Source organism: Kwoniella europaea, chromosome 1 (genome assembly GCF_036810445.1).
Source record: "Kwoniella europaea PYCC6329 chromosome 1, complete sequence".
Classification (NCBI taxonomy): Eukaryota; Fungi; Basidiomycota; class Tremellomycetes; order Tremellales; family Cryptococcaceae; genus Kwoniella; species Kwoniella europaea.
In genome coordinates, this window is record NC_089487.1 from 15,498,930 (window position 1) to 15,522,830 (window position 23,901).

General features: G+C 45.8%; 12 protein-coding genes and 1 non-coding gene across 13 annotated transcripts; 8 read left to right on the plus strand and 5 right to left on the minus strand.

Moving 5' to 3' along the window:
* Window positions 1-359: 359 nt before the first annotated feature.
* On the plus strand, window positions 360-878 carry V865_005904 (uncharacterized protein; the record flags this gene model as incomplete). Its single annotated transcript, XM_066229670.1, has 2 exons — window positions 360-593; window positions 843-878. The coding sequence occupies 2 exons, from the start codon at window positions 360-362 to the stop codon at window positions 876-878; spliced, it is 270 nt and encodes an 89-aa protein (XP_066085767.1).
* Window positions 879-988: 110 nt separating this feature from the next.
* Window positions 989-3,431, plus strand: V865_005905 (uncharacterized protein; the record flags this gene model as incomplete). The annotated part of the gene is made up of 3 exons (XM_066229671.1): window positions 989-1,743; window positions 1,794-3,292; window positions 3,373-3,431. 3 exons carry the CDS (start codon window positions 989-991, stop codon window positions 3,429-3,431), a joined length of 2,313 nt encoding a protein of 770 aa, XP_066085768.1.
* A 530-nt stretch (window positions 3,432-3,961) lies between these two features.
* V865_005906 (uncharacterized protein) lies at window positions 3,962-5,361 on the plus strand (the record flags this gene model as incomplete). The annotated part of the gene is made up of 4 exons (XM_066229672.1): window positions 3,962-4,378; window positions 4,529-4,657; window positions 4,777-4,884; window positions 4,960-5,361. The coding sequence occupies 4 exons, from the start codon at window positions 3,962-3,964 to the stop codon at window positions 5,359-5,361; spliced, it is 1,056 nt and encodes a 351-aa protein (XP_066085769.1).
* A 607-nt stretch (window positions 5,362-5,968) lies between these two features.
* On the plus strand, window positions 5,969-6,603 carry V865_005907 (uncharacterized protein; the record flags this gene model as incomplete). The annotated part of the gene is made up of 5 exons (XM_066229673.1): window positions 5,969-6,078; window positions 6,151-6,193; window positions 6,281-6,320; window positions 6,399-6,473; window positions 6,551-6,603. 5 exons carry the CDS (start codon window positions 5,969-5,971, stop codon window positions 6,601-6,603), a joined length of 321 nt encoding a protein of 106 aa, XP_066085770.1.
* Window positions 6,604-6,758: 155 nt separating this feature from the next.
* Window positions 6,759-8,982, minus strand: V865_005908 (uncharacterized protein; the record flags this gene model as incomplete). The annotated part of the gene is made up of 7 exons (XM_066229674.1): window positions 6,759-6,902; window positions 6,986-7,017; window positions 7,093-7,415; window positions 7,461-7,847; window positions 7,910-8,237; window positions 8,300-8,399; window positions 8,575-8,982. 7 exons carry the CDS (start codon window positions 8,980-8,982, stop codon window positions 6,759-6,761), a joined length of 1,722 nt encoding a protein of 573 aa, XP_066085771.1.
* A 453-nt stretch (window positions 8,983-9,435) lies between these two features.
* Window positions 9,436-10,185, plus strand: V865_005909 (uncharacterized protein; the record flags this gene model as incomplete). The annotated part of the gene is made up of 4 exons (XM_066229675.1): window positions 9,436-9,502; window positions 9,584-9,757; window positions 9,924-9,998; window positions 10,079-10,185. 4 exons carry the CDS (start codon window positions 9,436-9,438, stop codon window positions 10,183-10,185), a joined length of 423 nt encoding a protein of 140 aa, XP_066085772.1.
* A 130-nt stretch (window positions 10,186-10,315) lies between these two features.
* On the minus strand, window positions 10,316-11,244 carry V865_005910 (uncharacterized protein; the record flags this gene model as incomplete). The annotated part of the gene is made up of 4 exons (XM_066229676.1): window positions 10,316-10,463; window positions 10,533-10,671; window positions 10,739-11,064; window positions 11,135-11,244. The coding sequence occupies 4 exons, from the start codon at window positions 11,242-11,244 to the stop codon at window positions 10,316-10,318; spliced, it is 723 nt and encodes a 240-aa protein (XP_066085773.1).
* Window positions 11,245-11,896: 652 nt separating this feature from the next.
* On the plus strand, window positions 11,897-14,507 carry V865_005911 (uncharacterized protein; the record flags this gene model as incomplete). The annotated part of the gene is made up of 3 exons (XM_066229677.1): window positions 11,897-12,186; window positions 12,273-12,525; window positions 12,615-14,507. 3 exons carry the CDS (start codon window positions 11,897-11,899, stop codon window positions 14,505-14,507), a joined length of 2,436 nt encoding a protein of 811 aa, XP_066085774.1.
* A 548-nt stretch (window positions 14,508-15,055) lies between these two features.
* On the minus strand, window positions 15,056-15,856 carry V865_005912 (uncharacterized protein; the record flags this gene model as incomplete). The annotated part of the gene is made up of 2 exons (XM_066229678.1): window positions 15,056-15,400; window positions 15,476-15,856. The coding sequence occupies 2 exons, from the start codon at window positions 15,854-15,856 to the stop codon at window positions 15,056-15,058; spliced, it is 726 nt and encodes a 241-aa protein (XP_066085775.1).
* A 408-nt stretch (window positions 15,857-16,264) lies between these two features.
* Window positions 16,265-16,901, minus strand: V865_005913 (uncharacterized protein; the record flags this gene model as incomplete). Its single annotated transcript, XM_066229679.1, has 2 exons — window positions 16,265-16,519; window positions 16,713-16,901. The coding sequence occupies 2 exons, from the start codon at window positions 16,899-16,901 to the stop codon at window positions 16,265-16,267; spliced, it is 444 nt and encodes a 147-aa protein (XP_066085776.1).
* A 2,272-nt stretch (window positions 16,902-19,173) lies between these two features.
* On the minus strand, window positions 19,174-21,003 carry V865_005914 (adenosylhomocysteinase; the record flags this gene model as incomplete). Its single annotated transcript, XM_066229680.1, has 8 exons — window positions 19,174-19,182; window positions 19,248-19,468; window positions 19,531-19,706; window positions 19,767-19,978; window positions 20,040-20,275; window positions 20,343-20,626; window positions 20,752-20,906; window positions 20,950-21,003. The coding sequence occupies 8 exons, from the start codon at window positions 21,001-21,003 to the stop codon at window positions 19,174-19,176; spliced, it is 1,347 nt and encodes a 448-aa protein (XP_066085777.1).
* A 582-nt stretch (window positions 21,004-21,585) lies between these two features.
* V865_005915 (uncharacterized protein) lies at window positions 21,586-22,597 on the plus strand (the record flags this gene model as incomplete). Its single annotated transcript, XM_066229681.1, has 3 exons — window positions 21,586-22,097; window positions 22,161-22,388; window positions 22,477-22,597. 3 exons carry the CDS (start codon window positions 21,586-21,588, stop codon window positions 22,595-22,597), a joined length of 861 nt encoding a protein of 286 aa, XP_066085778.1.
* An 832-nt stretch (window positions 22,598-23,429) lies between these two features.
* V865_005916 lies at window positions 23,430-23,527 on the plus strand. Its single transcript has one exon. It is a non-coding gene; the product is annotated as a tRNA-Phe (tRNA).
* Window positions 23,528-23,901: the final 374 nt, after the last annotated feature.

A 23,901-nucleotide genomic window follows, 5' to 3' on the forward strand; every position in this document is an offset into this window, starting at 1 on the left:
CACAATACCATCGTCATAGGGTTAACCGGTAACCATATCAATCCATCCATCACCCATTGCCATCTACGCCCCCTTTGTCTTGCATTATACACAACACACATACGCAGGACAACAGCCTTTGTCGTCCTCCACACGCAAACACACCGTACACAGAACAATACCACCACGGGGCTCCGGCTGGGTCATCCGTACCCAACAGATCTAGTCCACCCAAAGAAGCTTCTTTTCCAAAAACCAGATTCCTACTACATACGTTAACGTATAACCTCGTAACTTCCACCTTAATCCCACTCTTCCTCTCGTCGTAATCCATATCATCTGTCAGGTGATCAGCATCCAAAAACCCAACCCAGCCCAAAATGTCCATGTTCTCTTCCTTCTCGTTCAAATCGCTCGATGAGTCACCCAAACCACGTACCATACATCAGGAAGACCCAACCGGTCCATATTCAGAAGAAGAAGACGTTTTCGATCAAGATCACGAATTTGACTCTTACCATTCTTCGAGCGGGCTCGGCTCAGGCAGACAAAGTAGAAGTAGTCTGACAGCTTTGGCCGAGGACGACGAGGAAGAAGAAGGTAATAGGAAAAACGTGAGTTCAAGTGATGTCATTGGAAGCCCTCTCCCCTCTTATGTCTGTCTGGGCTTGCTCGGTCGGACCTTCAGCTTGCTCTCTCATAGCAGATAACCCCCTGTCAAACTGTTCATCTGGACTTATGCCTTCTCTCTATCATTACATCCTTTGTCCTCCTGTCACGCCCCATTCATCGTAATCCCTTCAAATTGAAGACAGACCTCGCTTAAAGAGAGAGAGAGAGAGAGTCGGACTGACTTGCCTCAGGGAGAATCCCACCTCTTCCTATCTTACCTTGATTGAGAATGTGATATGTTTGCAACCTTCTCTCTCTCTCTTCTCGCACATTCAGTTTCCCGCTCTCTCCTCTCTCCCACTTTAGTCATATTTGCGACGAGATACCTGACGCTGATATGTGTACTGTATCACCCTCTTCCACGCCATTCCCTACCCTGCTCGATGCGATATTACACTACTATCCATTGACCGGTCAATCCTCCCTCCCTAATCCTCTTGCTCATCCACTGCCTTCTCCTTCCAAAACTGGAACTGCACCTGGACTCCGACGTCGTCGCACATCCGCTTCTGCAACAACATTGCCTTGGCCCACGCCCACTCGACGCTCTGGCTCGCGGTTCTTACCTCGGGATCTCCAACCACAGTTGAACATACCTGACATTCACGCTCCCACACCTCAACCTCATACAAGCAACCTTCGAGCAGACCTGCACCAGCAAACGGGCGATCCAAGCCATCTCTCTCCAAGCTTGAGTGGAAGATTAGATAATAAAGAGAACATGTTCCCTTCAGAAGAACAACATTCTTTGCCTTCATCCCCATACTCCTCTGGCCGACATGCCAAAGGCTCAGCATCACCTTCACGTCCGCCAAAACTATCTGCTCTATCCCCTTTGAAGACGTTCTCACCTCTCCAACCGGTGAAAAGCGCATTACCCTCAACATCGGCATCTTCAGATGCGGCAAGCATCAGCGGTAGAAGTCGAGCAAGCTCAGTGACGAGGTCACTCAGCAGACGTCAAAGCTTGATCGCTCATGCAGCAAGCTGGGGCGCAGGTGGTCATAACGAACCAGAACACCCAGATGCAGCGAACTTGTTCTCTAGATTGACATTGGTGAAAGCGCCTGCAGCTGATACTAACATTAGACGGTGAGTGATGCACGATACCGTCTGAATCACAGCTAAAATATCTGCCTTAGTCATAATCGATCTAAATCTTCATCTGCACTCGCACCATTCACCTCTTTCTCTGTTGCTAGTGATTCTCCTGCGACTTCCAACCGCGGACCTAGAAGATCATTTGCCGCTTCCTCCTTCGGAGGCATGTCTCCACTTCCCCTCGCTCGGTCGCCTATGCAAGAGATCAATACTTCGCTTCATCGAGTTGGCTCTCTGCATGGTCTCAGCGATGCGGACAACAAGGGTATACAAAGCAAGCATTATTCTCCTGACGAAGTGGTAGATATCGCTCGTCAGCTCTCATCACCTGTCATGGTACCTGAAGGTGGATTCAAAGGTGCCGAGCTGAAACGACGAAAGAGTGCAGGAAGTTCTGTTCGACCCGGTTCTAAAGAATTGGAAAAACCACCTGTCGCCTTGGAACCGGTCGAATACGTCCAGATGGACGAAGATGTTTTACTTCCGTTTGTTCAACGACCTAAAGAAGTCAACGAATTGATTTCGCACCCAGCTAACGAGCAGCTGTTTAAATTGCTCAAAGCTGCTTTCCCCAAAGATCCAGCTAGACCCAATTGGAGAGAGATCGAACCTGAATTATGGAACTGGGAAGAATTCCTCAAACACCTCACTAAGATCGATAGATCCGAATCACCAGATTACGATTGGGTATTCCGTGCCCGACAGTCTGTCCGAGCGAGATCAGTCGCCCTATGGGAGAAATTGGGTGTATGTCTAGGATGTGATGGAGATTTGATGAATGCTGGAAGTGAAGATGATATACCCTTATCATGGGGTGGATTAGGACTGGGTGATGAAGGTGAATATGATCCGACAATGAATCAAGTTTGGATAGAAGGATTAGAAGCGGTCGACCCGAATAGTCCATCTAAAGCCGAGAAGGCTCTTGCGGCTGCATTTGGAGAGATAGTGGAAGATGAAGATGAACAAGCTGCGGCGGGTATGCACGCGTTGTTACATTCTGGAAACGCTATGGGAATTATAGGTGAAACCGAAAGTGAAGAAGGAGCAACACCCATTCGAAGTCAATTTACGACTGCTCAAAAGGCTGGGAATAAAGACAAATTTGATCCCATCTTGGCTACTTCTCCTATCGCCTCTACCGCCCACATGAGACATCTACCGACTACCCCTCCTAGACAGTCAAAGAAGGATGGTCGATCGAAATCATTTGTTGGTCTACAAATATGTACCTCACCTACAGCGGCAAAAGACCAATATGTCCCTAGATCACCTTCCTCACAACTTCAGACTCCTGTCTTGGGTGGTTCAGCGACATTACCGATATACGAGAGAGGACCTGGATCACCCCTTTTCCCATCCAGTTTCAGTAGTCTCAGCGCGGAACCGAATCTGGGACGAAGTGCTAGTGTTGCCATTCACGGGGCTGGTAGACCACTGCAAGATGATCTGAGAGGGTTCAGTCATTCCAATGCGAATACGTCGGGATTCGGATCGAGGGGATTGATGAGGAAACAGAGTGGAGCGGGATTGAGCGAGAGTGAGTAAAGGGTGTCCTTCCTTGTGCCGTTCCCTCTTGAGAAGAGGCGCTGATGCGATGTGGATTGATTGGTCTTGTAGGTGCTATCACGTTCGCAAGTGAAAGTGATTATGCGCACTCTCATGGGGATGGTCATTAACCAGACCCATCGATGTGTCTGCCGAATTTGGCTCGTCTCCTTGTCTTTTCCTCCCCCATCATTGTATTGTACTTCGAAAACAAATCAGAACGTTCACATATATACTACAAATACTCTCTTTGTGTCCACTCAACCAGATAATCGTCCTACCCCACCATGCCTTACTCACGAAAGATCGAAAAACGAATTTGTTGAAAATTGATTGTTCCTCCTTTTACTTTGTATATACGCGATCCTATTGACTTGAAATTACTTTGTATCTGTGTATATCCGTATCATACCTGCTACATGATGAAAGAGAACAAGTACGAAAACAAGATTGCTTTATGAATAACATGTTGCCGTTCGTACTGTATTGGATACCATTGAATGGGATTTTTGCCACCGTACTCGTACTACTTGTCCATACATACGTCAACCTCCACTTTGCTGGTACAACTCGCACTCAACTCGATTTGACTTGACATCAACCTTGTTTCTACTCTGTTTCTCATATACTGCTATAGCACATCCTACATCGGAAGTATACGATGGCATCGACACCATCCAGCGACCCAGCAGACAGGAGAGCGGCAGCATTAGCAGCCATCGAAGCGAGACTCCGACCACCTCCGTCATATGAGGAGATTCAACCTGAATCATCAACATCGTCCTCCTCCTCCTCTTTACCTATTGCTCCTTCAGCAGTATCCCCACCACCACCATCAACTACTACTCCTGCTGCTCCACCAATGTCTCCTCCACTTCGTCAAAACCCAGCCGCTCAAGCTGCCCAAGCTAGGGCTGCTGATGCTGCTGCAGCAGAGTCAGCTTCACGCCAGAATACCGAAACGCATTGGGTACCCACCGAAAAGGAAGACAGGGATACGAGGATCAAGTTCTCGAGGTTGCTTGATAGAGGAATAGTGAGGGATAACAATTATAAAGATAGTGCGGATGCTGTAGAGGTAAGCTGATTGGTTTCTGTCAAGATTAGTTTTTGTTGTAATTAGGAGGGAGGGAGGTGAATCGCTGAAGCGTCACGATTCCCCCATCGATTCCGATCATCTCAAACTTAATCTTCATATCCTTGATGTCATTCTATTCTTCAATTCCAGACTCTACTCAAGGTAGCGACAAACATCATCAATTCCAACGATGCGAAATACCGTACAATCAAAGCTAGCAATTCTACGATCAAAAACAAAGTCTTGGGCGTAAAAGGGGGTCATGATTATTTGATTGCTGTGAGTGAATTGTCCATCTATAAACAACCGACCTATCGAACTCCAGAAGCTTTTCACCTTAAACTTCATCTACAATGGGATCCAGACTAAATGGTTGTAAAAAAAACTTTTGTATCTAGTTGGGATTCCGTACGCAAACGGTACAATTCACTTTGAACTATGTCTTCTCAGCTACGATCAAGAAGATGCATGAACTGAAGATTGGCGCCGAGGTACTGAGTGATCATGTGAGTTGAAAAAAGCAGATCAGATCGGGTCAACCGTATATTTCTCGCTGACTATTTTTTTTTGACCATACGAAGCTCAAAGCCCTTCAAGAGCGAGTCGAGTTATCCCGTCAATCGAAAGTATACGGTGCCTCGGTCGAAGCAGCTCGTAAGAAAGCTGCTCTGGCGGATATCGAAGCTGATCGAGAGGCCGTGCGTGCCAGAGCGGCAAGGGAGAGGATTGTGAGAGAAGCGCGTGAAGCCAGAGAGAGGGAAGAGAGGGAAAGGCAGGCTCAGAGCGAAGCTGAGATGATGGTCGATAGAGATGATGAGGAAAGAAGAGAGATGAGAGATGCTGTTGTCCGACCATCATCAGTTGGAGGCGAGAACGAGGAGGATGAAGATGAAGGGGATGAAGGGGATGGGGAATTGCCGAGTTATGCGGAAGATCGAGAGAGTAGAGGATGGGGTGGACCTGGACGTAGATTGGGTGGATAAGAGTAACATGTATCCATCATAAGAGTGAGGCAGTGTGTATAATGATGTTAGATAACCCATTGTATAGGACTAGACTCAGTCAATCCAATATCAATATTGTATTTACAGTGTATGAAAGTGAAAATGATGATATATCTTATCTCGGACATGATAATGATCATGTACGAATCATCCTATATCCTCAGCCCACAGACCCAGGCGAGGTTCTCTCTCTCTCCCTTTTACCACCCGATCACTTTCCCCTCAGTCCTTCACTTGCTTGACAGTCTGAGTGTTGTGCGATGGAGGCATTCACCCCAGCTGTCTACCACAACCCATATAGATAGTAGTGTCAATAGACTGGTCGTACGGTGGTGTCCGCTGTAGCTGGTGGTAATCTTATTTGGAGCAGTACAACGATGATGTTCGTGACCTAGCCTGTTCGACCGCCGGTCCATCATCTCGGATTTTACCGGAATGCTCGATCAGTGAGTGAATCGTCTGTGCAGTTGCCGACACATCAACAAGTGTTGACAACGACAACTATAATCACATACTCATAAAGCTTTCTGTACGACTTTTCCAGTAATCATATAGCATTCATCTCGGGCATTACTCATCACACAACATGGCTCCTGTTGGTACTACACCAGATTACATAGGGTACGGATACGCCGCGCTCCTAGCTTTGGGAGGAATAATGGGAGGAGTGAAGAGGGGGTCGAAGATCTCTTTGGTGTGAGTGTCGACGTGGTCTGGCGGGATTTGACAAATCTGGATACGGTACTGATAGTGATAGGAATGATTTAGGGCTGGAGTAGGATCTGCCATCGCAGCTGGATATGGAGCTAATGTAAGTCTTCTGTCTTCCCAATCCAGTCCAGTCGAACGGATCACCTCGAGTGGATAATGTAATGGAATGACTGATCATTGTGTATAGCGAGTATCAAAGAACCCAGCCGACGTTGTCCCATCCTTAGGTAATTACTTCGTCCCTTCTTCTCACATTCTTCGTCTTGGTTTTGGTAATAAGCTCATAAGGCATATCAACGAAATAGTCACCTCGTCCGCTTTGCTATTGATTATGGGATATAGGTTCTATCAAGGTAGGAAATTCATGCCTGCTGGATTAGGTGAGTGGTGCAGTAGTAGTGGTACTCAAGTCATGACCTCGAAAGCCGACTGATCACTATCACTTGATGTACAACAGTCGCTACGTTATCGCTTTTAATGGTGATTAGATATTACAATCTCAAACTTTGATCAATTGTTCTCACCAAAGTGAACGAAAATCGAAATTCGAAATTCAGATCAGTGATCTATAAGCGTACAAAAAGTGAGAAGTAAGGAAAGAAAGAAGATATATAAATCACTCAAATTACTTCATGATACATGTAAAATAGTATACAACTCTTCTCTCACACCTCGTAAACCCTTCTCCACCATTTCCTTCTCCTCGTCGTTCTCCTCAATGCTAATCCGGGCATCTGCACCTGTCCCCCTGAGGCATTTTTATCATTTGTGGGTATCTCAGCTTCTGTATACGGTGTAGGTGCGGGATTCTATGAATGTGTAGATAATCAGTATCAGCGTCAGGTTGTATTCTACCCGTTGGTCGATTCAAGAAGGGGAAACATCAACTTACCTGCCATGAATCATCGGTATATGACCATCCTTCTACTCGATTCCCAAATGACATATAAGGGCAATCAGTCTTCATATCAAAGAGGAGTAGGTACATCAATAACTCACCATCATCCACCCCATTCTCACTCCATAATCCACATACGTCCACTCTCCAATCTTCATTAGGTATCCAATCCCATCCATCTTTCAAAGCCAAAATCATCTTTGCCTCTTTCTCCTTCTCTTTATCTGTGGATTCACCAGAACCAGAACCAGAGGGTAAAGTAGATTGTTCCCCTGTTGTAGATTTCCATTTGGTATTCGGTGTATCAACCTTGACCCAAGGTGATCTATCACTTGCTCTGAGGAACTTTCCACCCCAACTTCCAGCAGTTATATCAACAGTCTTTCCTGACCCAGCGACCGTTGTCGATGATCCCCCACTCGAACTTGAGGTGGTAGAGGTGGTGGTGGTGGTAAGCGTAAGATTAGACAATTTAGGATCTAATCTTTGATTCTCCCATACTTCAACTTTATCTATCTTCTTATTATTACCAATTTCATCTGAGAGCTTATCATCTAATAGTATCACCTCGAGATATGATCGTATCCGCTTGACTATCGGGTGAGAAGGTAGAGCGAGTAGATAGGACGTCAGGTTCGGATGGAAGATTAAGGGAGGGAGGAAACCGATCGGTAATAGTAGATAAGGGATGAGGAAAGCGGGCGTAAGTGGGAGAAGGAAACTTGCAGGAAGGCAGATGAGTATTATGTGTGTGAATGTTATTGGTAAATTGGATGATGAGTTGATTGTCGATTGATTCGATCCGGGTGCGAAGAATGATGTAAGTCGAGGAGCGAGATAATCATATCCGTCTGAGCTACATAAGAATTCCATATATCAGATTTAAATTCTTGGGTTCAGGCCCAACATTCCACTCACACTAAACCCATCAAATTCTGAATAGCCTGCAGGTTCATATAGATGTCCACCCCACTTTCAGATTCCTTCGGAGCCACAGTGGGCTTCTCGACGGTCTCCCCTTCAGAATCCTTAGTGGTGGTGGTACTGTACCCTCCAGAAGTGGGGTTACCGCTATTCGCCTTTGATAGATCAGGTGAACCGGGTACAGTTTTACGATCTGTCAGATTGGATGGAGGCATTGATATGCCTAATAATGAGGGAAGAGGAGAGGTCTTTTCGTGGGTATGTAAGAGGATCAAAATCAGGATGAGAGATGGGAGTAGCAGCAGAACACGAGGTTTGAAGCCTGTTTCAGCACAAGACAAACATAAGCAGTCGGCTCTTTCGGCTGGACAGATATCCACTCACAGATGAAAGACCAAGTCATCATCCATGCCCAGGTCCATATTGGTTTTCTCCAGAATAAGATCTCTTCTATTCGATCTTGTAACCAGAATATCGGGCCGACCTAGATACCAATGGATATAGAAGTGGTCAGTGACTGGTTGGCCATCTCGCGATTGAACGGACGCTGCAGATACTGATTGACCGTTAAGACAAGTCGAGCCTCGACAAGAGGGGCAATTTGATATTTGGTATATTGATATTGCGATTTACATTAAAAGGGAATTGCATTCACTCACCCTAGTCATGAACCTCCTAAAATTATTACTAACCAGCGGCAAACTCAGACTCTCCCTCTGAGTCGATAGTTCTCTCGGGACTCCTAACCCTATACCCTTTTTGGTGGATCCTCCCGCAGAAGTAGAAGGAGGTAGTTTGGGTAAGTTTGGAGGCAAGAGGCTGGATAAGAGTAAATCAGATACGTTGGTGGGCAACGACGACATTGAGATCGTACCAGATTTCTTGGGTGGGTTCGTACTTGGCCCACTAGCGGAATTAGGCGGGAATGTAGGTATATTCGATTTGATCACATTCTGAGGTGGCTTCGATGAGGTGGGGTCGGGAGGAGGGATGGGGATAGCTGATGTAGGTATTGAAGAGAGGAGATGGGGTGGGATAATAGGTTGACCTCGAGTCGATTCTGACATCTTGCACGGCCCTTCCTAGGTATACGGTGCTCACTCGCTCTTGATCTGGGTATCGATACTAGCAAGTCCTGTCAGTACTACCCACAGTGATTGGGTATGGTGTAAATATTGAGAGAGTGCTTTGGTGACGTCTACGAGTACATTTGACGAATGCTCAATGCTCAATAGCCGGTGTGTTGCTGAGGAAGCGGTGGTCGCCGATATCGAGTGACACTCTCGCGTCTGCGTTGAATTCGCAATATGTTGTCCAGTTGAGCAGATTATAATTGATGATGAATGTCATAGATGTTGAACCCACAACGACACACAGCCATCCATAACGAACAATAATAGCATCCAAGACGGCTCATATCCATACGGTGATATTCACATACCGCCTTACCAGTAGAATCAGGCTCGGCCCCCCGACTTCATAGCACAACAAAGTGAAGGGAGCTCCTAAGACAGCTTGCAATGACGATACACGGACTATGGGTGATATCCAAAGCTGGTGGTTTGGTGTTCTCGAGATCATACAGTGGTCAGTCTACCATGAATATCATGACCTGCTTAGATTGTTATTGAGATGTCAGAACAGCGGCTGATCATAAGATCTGAATAGATATCCTTCCACCTCAGCCTGTCAATACCATTTTGACGTTAGCAGGTATATTACATGGTATCCACGCCATCACGGCCAAGTTGACACCGACGCCTATACCTGGCGTACCAGTCGGCGGATTGGAGAGCTTCGAAGCTGAGGGATGGGGCGGGAAGGTATTCCTGACGCCGACAGGTGAGTGCTTGTGTATTTCTTGGAAATGAGTCTACCCACACTATTCTAGAAAGAATAATCACTCATCGCTCTTGGGGATGAGTCGGAATGACATTATTTCTATTTATTCTCTACACCACATAATGACTTCAGTTGATCGTCTGACCCTTTGTTTCTGACTTGCCAGGCACAAAATTTGTCCTTCTGCATTCGATACCGCAAACAGGATTGGATGATTTGATGAAGAGGATATACGAGATATGTACGTTTTTCTCTACCTTCTTACCTCGATGTTATTACAGATTCTCTTCATGCTGACACGTTGGATTTACTCTCGTTAAGACTCCGACGCAGTGATGAAGAACCCATTCCATACGCCCGAAATGCCCATAAATTCATCTTTGTTTGAAACGAAATTACAGACTCTCATGTCAGGTGTGAATGCTTAGGTTGGGGTTGGTCATAGATCATATATATCCGCTTCATGCGTGATCATTTGTATTTTACATGTACAGTAATTCTTCTTTTCCACATCCTTTCATCTCATCCAGGATCAGGCGATTCTTTCAGATTAACCAATCAACCTGTCCAGGCATCCGTTCCATCCTCTACTACCTTGTCCAACTCATCTTTGATTGACCCTTCACCATCCATCACGTCAATTGTCAGATCCTCTGTCCCCTTACTGGTCGCTATAGCTAGGATGACCTTTGCCACCAACTCTCGGCTAGCACCAATGATTCGGATCAGCTTCGGATCTCACTTGCTTTCATCATGGAAATGGACGTCCACTCACCTGGTCTGCTTCAGATGAGTCTTGCCCAACTGAACACCACCTGCAGGTTCGAGGGTTAATCCACCCGGACGAACAACGGTAAATTGAATTTGTTTTCGTTTATGTAATTCTATCTCTGCTTTGAGCTTGGCATCGAGATCTGTATTCAACTAGACATCAGCATCAACACTACGTCTGAATAAGGGAACGCAGCTTTTATAACTGACAAGTGGGAATAGCCTTCCATACTCTCTCGCTTGTCTTCTTATCCTCATCATCATACCATTCAGGCCAACCTTTATCTCTCGTTCTCACATCGACCGCACCAATCAAGATCAATCTCTTACGATTGGACGATTCCATCGCATCGTACACTTTCACGGCGCCTTGATAATCTATCACCTCAGGTCCAGGGGGTTTACCGCCTGCTCCAGCTGCAAAGATGACTACGTCCGGGTTCACTTTGGTGAATAATGAGGTCAGGTCTGGGACGGTTACATCTTCTAGTGAAAGGATATGAATCTTTGCTCCGAGTTTCTTCAATTCGTCTGAGCTATATAACTCGAGGTGGTCAGCTTAGCAACTTGCTTTGTAAACTGAAGGAGACAACGAAGATAGCTCACTGTCCATCATTCCTTATTACCGAATGGACTTCATGGCCCTCCTTGATAGCATGCTCGGTGAAATATTGAGCTACTTTACCACCACCTCCGATGACGATGAATTTGACCATGTTGATACGCGATATCTGAGGATTGCACTGGTTCTGCTATCTAACAAGAAGAGTCGATGCTATCCGTGAGCAAACACTGACTACTTGCCCTCTCCTTATATAGGTTGTGTGTTGACTGTTTCCCAGATGATCTGCTGCTAACGTCATCGATGGAATGAATGATGGGATCATGGATGAATCACCAGAGTGGAGGTCATTACTAAACAACAGACAAAGAAAGTCATTACAAAACTGTAGTCGTCGGGGCGATTAGCGGGATCAGATCCCCATTACAAATCGTAATTAATGGATTACGAACGTGCTCGTACCCGTGGCTTTGATCGGGATCCTTCTGTGACTCTGGGTCTGCTGCTCATCGAGCCAGTCTAAGCCATCAAACATCGCGTATCTGCCTATTTGCCCATCTCTTTCCTCTCTTTCTTCAGTCATATCGCTCCTCTCCTAGAGAGAGGAACGCTCAATCAGTCATCAACCATCCAACTAGATCTACCAACTACACTGCTTTCCAGTGATATATCCTCATTGTTGGTCAGATAGTCTGTATCTTGCCACTCCTTACCTCCACTTGGAGTATCGACTCCATCGTCATCATTCTCCTGCTACCCTTGTATAACCAGTAATCTCCTGCACATCTACATCAACGACCCCAGTCATGCCAGTTTTACCTACGCCTACACGCTCCAACACACGCAGTACGCCCAAACCCGATCTCAATATGTCATCCGACGACCCTTCAACATGGCTTAATTTCTCTCTACCACCTCGATCTCGTGCCGGAGTACCTGGCTCGGGTGTACCGGGCATACCGAGACGGAGTCGACGAGGAGAAGGGTGGAGGGGAGGTCCAATGAGCAGAGAGAAATTTTTGAATGCCTCGTTCAAATTTGTTCTAAAACCTACCGAGACGATAAGTTATGGTGCTCATTTTGCGGATCCCGATATGTAAGCTATATTTATCCTGACTGGCACTCCCCCCCCCGGTGTCGCCTGTATGATTGTAGCTGATATATAAATTGTAACATGTATAGCTCGCTCCACTGGCCACATATCTTACAGGTCCTCGTACCTACCTTCAGTGCATTCTCGGTCGCCCAAGGATACGTGTCAACTGAGAAACATGATTCGCACGATCTCGGTTCATCCTACGAATCGCATGATCTGGAAGGTATGGGTGAAGAAGCTGCTGAGAGAAGACGGAGGATGGAAGAGGAAAGAAGGGGTAGGATGTGTCCTATCTGTTTGGGTAAACCTGTGGCTGGGAGAATGACGAAATGCGGTCATGTAAGTTAATCTCAAATATACATAATTGTCTGTACATCTGCAGACAGAATGGGTAAATGTGTTTACTGATATCCCAACTATTCCGATAGATATTCTGTTTCCCCTGCATCCTCCATTATATCCAACTTTCCGATATACCCAAATCAGCTAGATGTCCAATCTGCGGAGATACGATTCATTCAAGTTACCTAAAGAGCGTCAAATACCTCGACGCCGCTGCTATGCTCAAAGCGTCGAGGGGTGAAGATGACGACGATGATCAAGATAACAGCCAATCCTCTCGCTCGACAAACGTTGAAAATGCAACAAACGACAGTCACGGTCATGGGATCATAGGGGTTATGGACGGGTTTGAAGAGACATTGGAAGAAGCAAAGGCGGTCGATTCGCATCAGATATCAGAAGATAAAGGTCATCAAATACACATGCGTCTCGTACAACGACCACAAATGACAACCCTAGCTTTACCCTCTTCTTCTACTTGGCCTTCAGATGCTATCCCACCTCACACAGCACCATGGCATTTCTTACCCGATATCCTCACTTATTCACGTTTTATGCTTTCCACGCCGGAATACATGTTATCTGAACTTCAGAGGGAGTTGACCGAGCTCAAGGGAGAATGGGATATGTTGAAAGGAGATGAGTTAGGTAGGGAGTTCGTCAAAGCTGCCAAAGAGAAAGTCGAAAGACAGATGCAGAAAGTCAGGGCTGAGCTCGTAACTGAATTGGTGAAGAGGTCAGAAAGGGCGGCCAGAGAAGCTTGGGGAGAAGCTGTGGGTGGATCTCGACGAGAGAAGGAAAGGAAAAGGGAAAGAGATAGGATAGCGAAAGAAAGAGAGGAGAGACAGAAATCGGAACAGGAGGCGATGGACATCCCTCACGAGTTCTTAGCGAATTCTATACCTGCAACACCCATACCTTCGTTCGATAACTCAGCTAATATCAATATACCTCCGAACATCGAAGTGGAACCTAATCCCATGCCTACACCGACACCAAAGAAATCACGTCGAAGAGGTGGAGGTGGTCATGGACCCAATCCCCCACCTGCTATACCACCTTCACCCTCATACTATTTCTACCAGTCATCTCTAGGTGCCAATGTCTTCCTACATCCCTTGGACATACGGATATTATTGGCTCACTTTAAATCGTATTCTCTCTTTCCATCTACCATATCGTTCGCTACTACGGGTTATGATCCCGGTACGATCAACGACGAGTTGCGCAAACGATGTAAATACCTGGGACATCTACCGATAGGAACGGAAGTTATCTTTGTCGAAGCGGATCTTGAACCTATAGTGACTAAAGAAGTGCTTGATCAATTTGAACAGCCTTTGAAAGCCAGGAGGATGAAAAGGAAAGATAAATTGAAGAGAGAGGATAAAGCCAAGTTGAAATGGGAAAAATCAGAAAGAGAGAAACTACCTATAGATTTACGTTCGACACCTAGTGCATTTAGGACGGGTGGTTCGGGAGAAGACAGGGATTTCGCTTTGGCTCTTGCTAGATCTGCTGTGGAATTTGACCCTACTCAAAATATCGGATTTCAACCTTCCTCTGCGTCTTCCTCGACATCAAATCCACTCCATCATCCTATACCTGGGACCAGTCCCTCGAACGGTAGTGGGATATGGAATACCAATGGAGGAGATAGTCAATCGAGAGCGACATTCGCGCATGCCTTGCATAATCATACGACCTCTTCGATACCTGTGCAAAGAAGGCAGGAGATAGATTGGGAGGTGGAAGCTGCCTGGGAGGCGTTCGAGAATATGTCGATCAGTAGGGGAAGCCGAAACCAGCCTGAAGATCAGGATGTAGATCCCACGATAGCTTCGACTGCGGGGACAAGTCCGACATCGACAGTGAGAGAATCGGAAAAGGGTGGGGGAAGTGGGACAGGAGGTAAGAAGGGAAAGAAAGGGAAAGGCCAGAAATTGGTTCTTGGTGGTGGAGGTGCAAGAAGAGCTTGATCCTTTCCGGTGCAGAATGGTCGATTCGGCTGCTTTGGGAGGGCATACGAAAACATCTCAAGACATCAAACAATCATACGTCATCATAAAATCATAAACAACACATCATCTGAATGTTCACGCATCAAAAGTCATATAAAGTGGAAATCATCTCAAAGTAACACAAAACAGGATCAGTAAAAAGCATGATTGAAATAGTATAAAATAGATTAGTATGATATGTATGTACTGTATCTCGACATACCCGCAAATCCTAATATGACCCAACCGATCCAACAGAACGGCAGACGAGGAATGTTTCCTGTGCTCGTACAGTACTCAGAACCCATCTATCGACGTGCATAATTTGAAAGATATGCCTCGACTCTCAAAACAAGCACAAGAGCATTAAAAAGTCATATATCGCATTACACATAAATGACATAGTTCGAATGACATCTCAAAGACAGAGGAATAAATCGTACCTTTCGATGATTTATCCGAATATGACCCCGCTTCATGGGGAAGTCGCTGTTGTACTGTTGCCAGAAGCTCTGGATGATTTACCCTCAGTATGGTTTGGAATGGCTCAACCTGTCCCCTGCGTTTACTTGCTCGGAGGAATCTCCTGCCGATCCAACTGGGAATCTACGATCAGATAAAGGGGTCATTGATGATTGAGTACCACAACTTTGACAATCCCATTTTCGCGATGCTATGAAATCCTTGAATGAGATCACGGAACTTGGATCGTGGACCGTGAGTTGCGAAGGTACTCTTTCCCCATGACCATTAGTGCAGGTCATGAGAGCGTCATCAGTGAAGAATTCGACAGTTGGGTTATCACTGTACACCCCAAATCCATCTTTGATCACTCGACCAGGTCCAGTCATTTGGTAAATACCGCAATGGTCCTGTAAATTGAGTCTGGGATAAGCACAACTCTACAAATTCAAGTAAAGACAGTTCTGACGAAAAATTTGACTTACACAAGCTTGATCGGAACGAACAGCAAACTCTTTGATGATCTTCGAAGCGGGAATCTGGGTATCGGAAGCCACAGAAAATGGAGGAGTTGCGAATCTCCTTTCAAACAATTGCTTGCCCGCTGTAACTTGTACTACTTGCACTGATTTTTCACCTGCATCGGTATCGGCCGTTTCGGAGCTATGGAACTGCAGACGCGCTGGATGAGGTACGAAATGATCGTGTATGATAGTTGTGCCAACAGAGGCTCTCACGCTAGGCTTCCCCTTCAAAAACGCAGTCAAATCTATGTTTCGATGTTGGTCAGACGCGTCGAGGTCATTCGGACCAGAACCTGTGGTAAGCATCTCGGAAGAAGGAAGTGATGGAGTTGCAGAGGACATGATGAGTTGTGTGATGGCTAGATTTGGGTGGCGGGAAAAGGCTTTGCAAGTGAGATAAGGCTTGTATGGGGGGTACGCAAAGTATCGTAGAGACGGAGGAATTCAGGTATATTTAAATGACACCGATGGCCATTGGCGTACTTTAGTTCAAGTCGTCGACTCTGCGAGCCACTCCACTCCTTTAATATCTTACACAGAAGCAGACCGAGAAACAGAAAATATACATGCGTCACTAAGGATTGTCTTGATCAACCTTTGACGTATCTATGAAAAGATCTCACTTTGCCATATCGTGTTCGTAGTGTTGACTCGTCAGAGAGTCATGTGAAAGGATCACATCGTGGTCGAACCAAGTGATCTCTGCCTGATACCTCGAATATCGATATTCCCACAGGAATCATAGCAAGCTTAAGTTTCCTCGGGACCAGGATCGACGGTCATACTCCTGTTAACCCCGCAAGTCGCACAGGGCCATTCTTTACTGGCGATAGTATCAGCGAAAGAAGTTGGCGCAGATGGATTGTCAGCCTCGAATCGACCTGTGGCAACTTGAGAATGACCTTGACTGCATGTTATGGTGGCAGTTGGAGCCTCGAAGTATAATTTACGGTCCTTGACATCCCATGAATCAGTGATAATCGGCGCATTTGACAGGCAGCTAGACTGTATATCTCATAGAGAACAATATTAGCGATTTTCATGGATGGTACAGTACACGATGCCCTGCCGAGACTTTACAATAGAAACTCACACACAGCCCCTTAGTTAGCTCACAAAAGTTTTCATCGCTAAAGCTAATCTGCTGGTCTCTTGTACTGGAGGCGAAAATGGTGCGACTCGGCATCGGAACGCTGACCTCAGCGGCACAAAGACCTCGCTTGGGGCTACCCAATAATCTGCGCCAACCTCGACGCTCCTGTTCATAAGCGAAAATTCCCACATGAGAGTGCGTCACTTCAGCACTGACGGCACCATGTACGCAGTGATGTTCCAATAAATGTTGTGCCAAGGGTTCTGCTTCTCCAGTTGTGCTTTCCTCTGCCATTGCGTTGACAGGCTGTGTGGGGATCCTTAAATTGCTCAAAATGTCGATCGATATCTGGGGTTGTTGGATGATTATGAATGATTATCCGCTGCTGTGGTGGCAAAAGCAAATGCGTTGAGGAGATTGCCTTTTATAGCTTGGCTCCGGCCTCGCGCAAAGCTTTCATAATCTCTCAGCGGTCATCTTTTTGTCGGTGGCGCATCCTTTATTCTTCGGAAGCACTACCAGTTCTGTTCGAAGAAAGCAGTTTCCCATAGATTCAGTATCATCCTCCATTCATCCTCCATATCACTTTTTGGATGATTCGACATTTTGTCCTGTATGGTGCATCCAAAATAACAATACTTCGCTGTTATACGGAAGTCGTGTCTGTTAACAGCTGCATGGAAGGATATGTGTGTCACAGAAACTATTGTACCGGACCTCCGAAGTTCACGCATTTGTGAACACTGTCGCATAACGAAAATTCGGTACATAGCTCGAATCAGCTTTGCATACGTATCCGAGAACGGCAAAGCTCAGTAAGTTATAATGGGACAAGTTAACATGCATCGATAGGTACATCCATAGTGTATGATGGCAAGAAATTGACAGTCTCGGTGGATCATTTTGGATCGTATTTCCAAGCTGGGGTACTGTACCCAGCTGATACTGCACTGTGATTCACGGCTGAGGGAGAACGATCAACCTTTGACCCTAATGGGGAGGTATCTTGGGACAGATGGCGATGGAATTCCCACTGCCATCGTTTGTTCAGTGCCACACGTTGGACAGAACCATTCTCGGCTACCGGGGCAGAGAGAGGTGACTCAAAAGCAACTGACGTTCTATGACCAATTCATAGCAAGCCTTTGTATCCTCAGGACCGGGATCGAGGTTTATTCCTTCTGTTGGTACCACAGGTGACGCAAGGCCATACCTTACTTGCAATTGTCTCTTTAAATGAGACTGCCTGTGATGGATTGGTGGCCTTAAACCGACCCACAGCAAGCTGAGAGTGACCTTCGCTACAGGTAATGGTGGCAGTTCGAGTCTAGAAGTACGTCTTACGATCGCTGATCACACATGCAAAATCACTAATAGAATTGGTGCGGCATCGTTTCTGAAAAATCGAGTAATATCATTGAGCAATGTCCTAGTCGTTGTCGTTTTCTCAAGAGGGTGTATGAAGAGACAGATAACTCACACAGGTGGATTTGGACCGCTCCATAAAGTCCAGATCACTAAAGCTGAGTTGCTTATCCCCGGTTACATTGGGAAAGGTTGCTACAATTGGGATTGTGGTTTCCATGATACAAGCCCGGAAAGTCTCTTTCGTGTCACCTAAAATCCTTTGACTCCAGCCATGGCGGGGGTCTTCCACAACGATTGAGCCGAAATGATGATGTGTTACATCAGCACTGACAGCTCCATCGATGCAATGATGCTCCGACCAGTGTCTTCGCAATAGACTTCCGTCTTGAGCCGACATTCTCGCTGTCATCCCGTGGAAAGGTTCGTTCGACATATTGTATGGTGGGTTTTTGGGGGAATACAAGTTTGTTGATCCGGCATATAGTGTGGTGTCAAACCATGATTGTGAGTAGAGTCTTATATGACGAAAGAGACTTTGCGAACATTGGGAAGCACACGAGAAGCATTCATGGCGGATCCTTTGTTTTTGTTTCGAAAGCCAAGGCATAACGCACGCTTACAGAAATTGGTGATGCTTCCTTGAACATACCATCAGAATCTGGACTTTCCAGATGAACATCATGTTGCGCACAATTCTTCGGGACACAGAGAATGATCACAGCTGTTTGCCACTTCACATAGAATTGCTCCGCCAGTTCCATACATTTCACATTATCCGATCCTACTAATTTCAAGCTTCTGTCTAGGTGCAGGTGCAAGCACGAAAACAGTACAATCAGAAATATATGAAGATGTTTTACTGTTTGTAGAAAGGAACCCGTTCTCTATTCTAACTTTTGATATTGCGTTGATCTATTGATAATGATGATGATGATGATAATTAATGTGACAAGAGAAATGGCAGTTGAAGCCCAAAAAAATATATAATGATGACAAAGAAAAGAGGAAAAAATCATGATGAGGGGTATGCAATGTGGTAAAAAGGTCTAAATGATGACGGGTAACATATATAGAAACTGGTCAGGGGTATATTTTTATGACGAGGTAAAGGTGGACCTAAGGATGAGGGCAGGATAGGACCGACATAAAGATAACAAAGAAACTTCGTAAGGCAGTTGAGGCCAAATTGATGAAGCGCTTAGTATCGCTATTATCAAAGCGATCATCAGCATTGCGGGTTATGTAAGTGATAAACGAATAAGAGATACTCACGTAGTGGTCGGGCTTGTAAGGACCATCGACTGGTAAACCGAGGTAATCAGCTTGAACCTTGGACATCTTGGTCAATTTGATGTTAAGTTGGGCCAAGTGAGCTCGGGCAACTTCCTCATCAAGGGATTTAGGAAGCATGTGGACGCCGAGAGGGTAAGATTTGGCGTCGGTCCAAAGAGCGATTTGAGCCATGACTTGGTTAGCGAACGAACAGGACATGACTAGATGCAGTATCTTATTTAGCTTCTTTCTCGCAAATGACACAACAAATGGTACCACTCACCGAAAGAAGGGTGACCGGTACCACAACCAAGGTTGACAAGTCGACCTTCAGCGAGCAAGATGATGTGTCGGCCTGATTTCATGGTGTATCGGTCAACTTGAGGCTTGATGTTGATGCATTGAGCGGCGTTAGCTTTGAGCCAAGCAACATCGATTTCGACGTCGAAATGACCGATGCTACGGGGTCAATTAGCAACTAATCTTGCGTGAACGATGGATGCCTTAACATTAACTCACTTGGAGACGATGGCATCCTCAGGCATGGCCTCGAAGTGTTCACCGGTGATGATGTCTCGACAACCAGTGGTGGTTACGAAGACGTTACCTCTGGGAGCAGCATCTTCCATGGTGGTGACTTCGTAACCGGCCATAGCAGCTTGGAGAGCGTTGATAGGGTCGATCTCAGTGACGAGAACTCGGGCACCGTAAGATCGGAGAGATTCGGCACACTGATAGATGAATCAGATCAGTCACGAGTCTTTTCCAGACCGGAGAAGGCAGATAACTTACTCCTTTACCGACATCACCGAAACCAGCGACAACAGCGACCTTTCCGGCAAGCATGACATCGGTAGCTCTCTTGATACCGTCAACGAGAGATTCTCTACAACCGTAGTAGTTGTCGAATTTGGATTTGGTGACGGAGTCATTGACGTTGATGGCGGGGATCTTGAGTTTACCATCTCTGAAAGCCTTGTAAAGGTGGTGAACACCGGTGGTGGTCTCTTCAGATACACCTCGGATGTCTAGTGTAGGGAAGATTGTGGTCAGAAACCATTGTATATAAGAGTATATAGGACGCTGAAGACTTACCAGAGAGGTATTGAGGGAACTTCTCGTGGACGAGAGAGGTCAAGTCACCTCCGTCATCTAAGATCATGTTAAGAGCTTTACCCTCAGGGAAACCAGCGAGGGTTTGTTCGATACACCAGAGGTATTCCTCCTCGGTCTCACCCTTCCAGGCGTAGACGGGGACACCGGTGGCGGCGATAGCGGCAGCGGCGTGGTCTTGGGTGGAGAAGATGTTACATGAGGACCAGGTGACTTGGGCACCGAGGGCAGTGAGGGTTTCAATGAGCACGGCGGTTTGGATGGTCCTAGACGCGTGAAATGGGAGGTCAGTTCATGTTGAAAGGGGTGGATGTGAAGAGTTGAGGTCGATGAAATGTAGGGGAAGTGCATAAGAATAATTGAGAGTGAACGAGAGTTCTCGTCAACTCACATGTGAAGACAACCAGCGATTCTGGCACCTTTGAGAGGTTGCTCCTTGGCGTACTTATCTCTGAGGTACATGAGACCAGGCATCTCATGTTCAGCGAGTTCGATCTCCTTTCTACCGAAAGCAGCGAGAGAGATATCGGCGACCTTGTAGTTGGACTATATTTGGAAGGGATGTACATTGTTAGTGGGTATGAACGACGCACGAACGTGGGTGCGAAGAGGAAGAGGAGGATAGACGTGGAGCAGCGTCCATGGCAGCAGGGCGGACTCGGTGGTTTTATATAACGATGTTAGAGGTGCAAACATACCATTTTGACCTTTTGTATTTTGTTTTGTGATGAAGAGAAAGAATAAGGATATGAAGAAGAAGAAGAAGATGGATGTGAAGATGATACGGTTGAATGAACGATTATCTTACGATCTAACAGACCACCCTCACTCAATTTTCAAATCGGCAAAACAGAAAAACAGAAAAAAATCAAAGAGCGGGTCGCATGGTTCGCTTTTACCCTGTTTACCCTGTTTACCCTTTGCACCCTGAAATCACCCACACACACCAAAAGATCGGACCATCGTGCTTAACTACCAGTTCTTTATTGCCGTTGTATATGGGCAATGTGGCACGATGCATCCAACCTATTTTTATGTGGCAATCAATATGTGGGACGGGACATGACCAGATGAATCCAGGCGTGTCGTACCCATGACCCATGGATAGGAGTCATCATTCCATCTCAACCTTGTATCAGCTGGGAGCCCTGGATGATGGTCCCCATAAACAGGAACACACCTTTACTCAGTCGATCTTACTTGCGTCACACAATGGAGTCTCGTCATGTCGTTCACAATTGATTTCGCCGAAGGGATCAAGCCAAGTGTTCGTAGCGACTTATCCAACGGTCTCCATTTCTCTCTCCATGATAAATCCAAATACATACTCCCAAAGGAAGCTAGTGAAGGCGAGAACAAGAGATCTATCCAGAACCGACCAGTTGAGACCCCAATTCTCACCATCAATCAATACTTGTATGGTGGTCACTTATGGGACTTTTGGCTCGCTCATCACCCTCATTATGGCAAAGTAGTTCTCAAAGTGATCAACACGTTCAATCATCCCTGTTGGGATCCAAACCTCGACGATTACGTTCCATACAAGGATATTATCAAGGAAGCTACAAGAGAGGAATCATTCTACCTTGGTCCACTGAAGGAACTTCAAGAAACGGTGGTCCCAAAATACTTCGGCTTATATAGCTCGGGGAAAACTGATAGATATCTTGCTATATTGTTGGAATATGGGGGACAGTCGATAGGTGCGGGCTACGTGGAATTGCATAAAGATTGGAAGTGAGTAAGGCCCAATCTCAAATTCTTCACAGCCAGCTAACGATAGCCTGAAATTCCATCCAGAAAAAAAATTTACGAAGCCTACAAGCAAATTCATCTCAAAGGAGTTTGTCATTTTGATCTTGGTGGTCAGCATATACTAGTCAACGATCATCAAGAGATTCGATTGGTGAGCTTTCGCCGATCTAACAAATTGGATGTTAAGAAACGTCAGGATGTCTTGAGGATATTAGAGGAGGTATACGCTTTGAGATTACGCTATGGGGGAAAGAGTGAGAAGAAATTGAAATAGTGAGTAGTTTCTAGCTCTCGCTTCGCCTCCGTCAGAGTACCTACATATACAAGTCGTTTGTTGACGAAAGCATACTACACACTGTAGCAATACTTTATCCCCCGATTATTGGTCTCAGCTACCGGATCCACAAGCATTCAAAGAACATTTAGATGAATGCGCCAATAGGGTGGTGAGGCTTCCACCTGAAGTAGTGGCTTACAACTGATCACTCGGCGTAGTATGGACAGACGATGGTTTAAGAGATATTGACAGCGAAGAAGAGGAGGAGGTAGAGGAAGAAGAATAAAGAGCATCTGCCCAATGCCGGATGATCTGTTGATATCCTGTTCATACCATTCAACTGGAAGATGGTCAACGTACTGTTGTGATGTACTGTAAATTCCGACTGAAAGTATACATTTCAATCGACTCGTCTATCTCCAATCGTAAACGTATCTCTAATCCCAACAATGATAAACCAATGAATTTATATAGACTTTTCCACAAAGTATCTATACTGTATTGCTGGTGATCATATGTAACTGAGACAGAATGAAGGTCCGTTTCAAGAGTGACGTGACGGTCACTTTCATGCCAATGGATTGTCATTTTTTGTCAAAATCGTCGGCTTCGTCCTGTGTCTTCCGGGACATGGAATAAGTACATGGATATATTCAACAAAAATATGCTTGATATGATTAAATATCTTCCTCAAGTCAAGAGCCACTCTCGATGAAGAAGAGCTCGTTGATCTGATGATCCCCTGATATCAACGCGTACGATTACATCGATCACGGTCAAAACACATCATCTTCCCTTATTTCCCCATTCAATCATCTCATCCCGATACATCCGGTTCCAAACACACCGCATCAAACTTCTTCGAACCTCATCTTCAAGATCTCGATTCCATCCGCACTTTATCTACAGTATCATTTCCGGTCCTATTTATACCCTCAAGAACCTTTGACAGCTTGAAGATCTGCAAGATCAAAGTCCGAGTTCATCAACGAGTATAAGTATTATGTCACACAAAAATCCAAGTAGTCATCGCGACAGGCGACATAGCTCAGTTGGGAGAGCGCACGACTGAAGTTCCAGATCTTGATCGGATATTTCAATCGTGCGGTCCCTGGTTCGATCCCGGGTGGCGCCACGTTTACTTTTTTGGTTGTCACTGACCTCTTTTTTTCGTATCAACGGATCAAATGACATTTTGCTCGCGTTGCATGCAGCTTTGGGTGTTGTCAGTGCATGGAGGACCGAAAAGGTGGGCAATGAGGGGACAGTGAGGGAGAGTGTCGATTGAGTCTGGACTGGAAATGTGTGACTTGGGTTCGGATTTTACGATTCTGGAACTTCCAAGGAGCAACGATGGACCCAGGCTCGACTCTGCATGTGTGCGCTGCTCTTTGCTTATTCGTTTGTCTGTGTTCAAACGGACATCAAGGATATATCTATCACATGCAGATTAATGGAATCTATCAAAAGCAGAGAAAAGTATATGAATCGTCCCCTTCGTTTTTTATA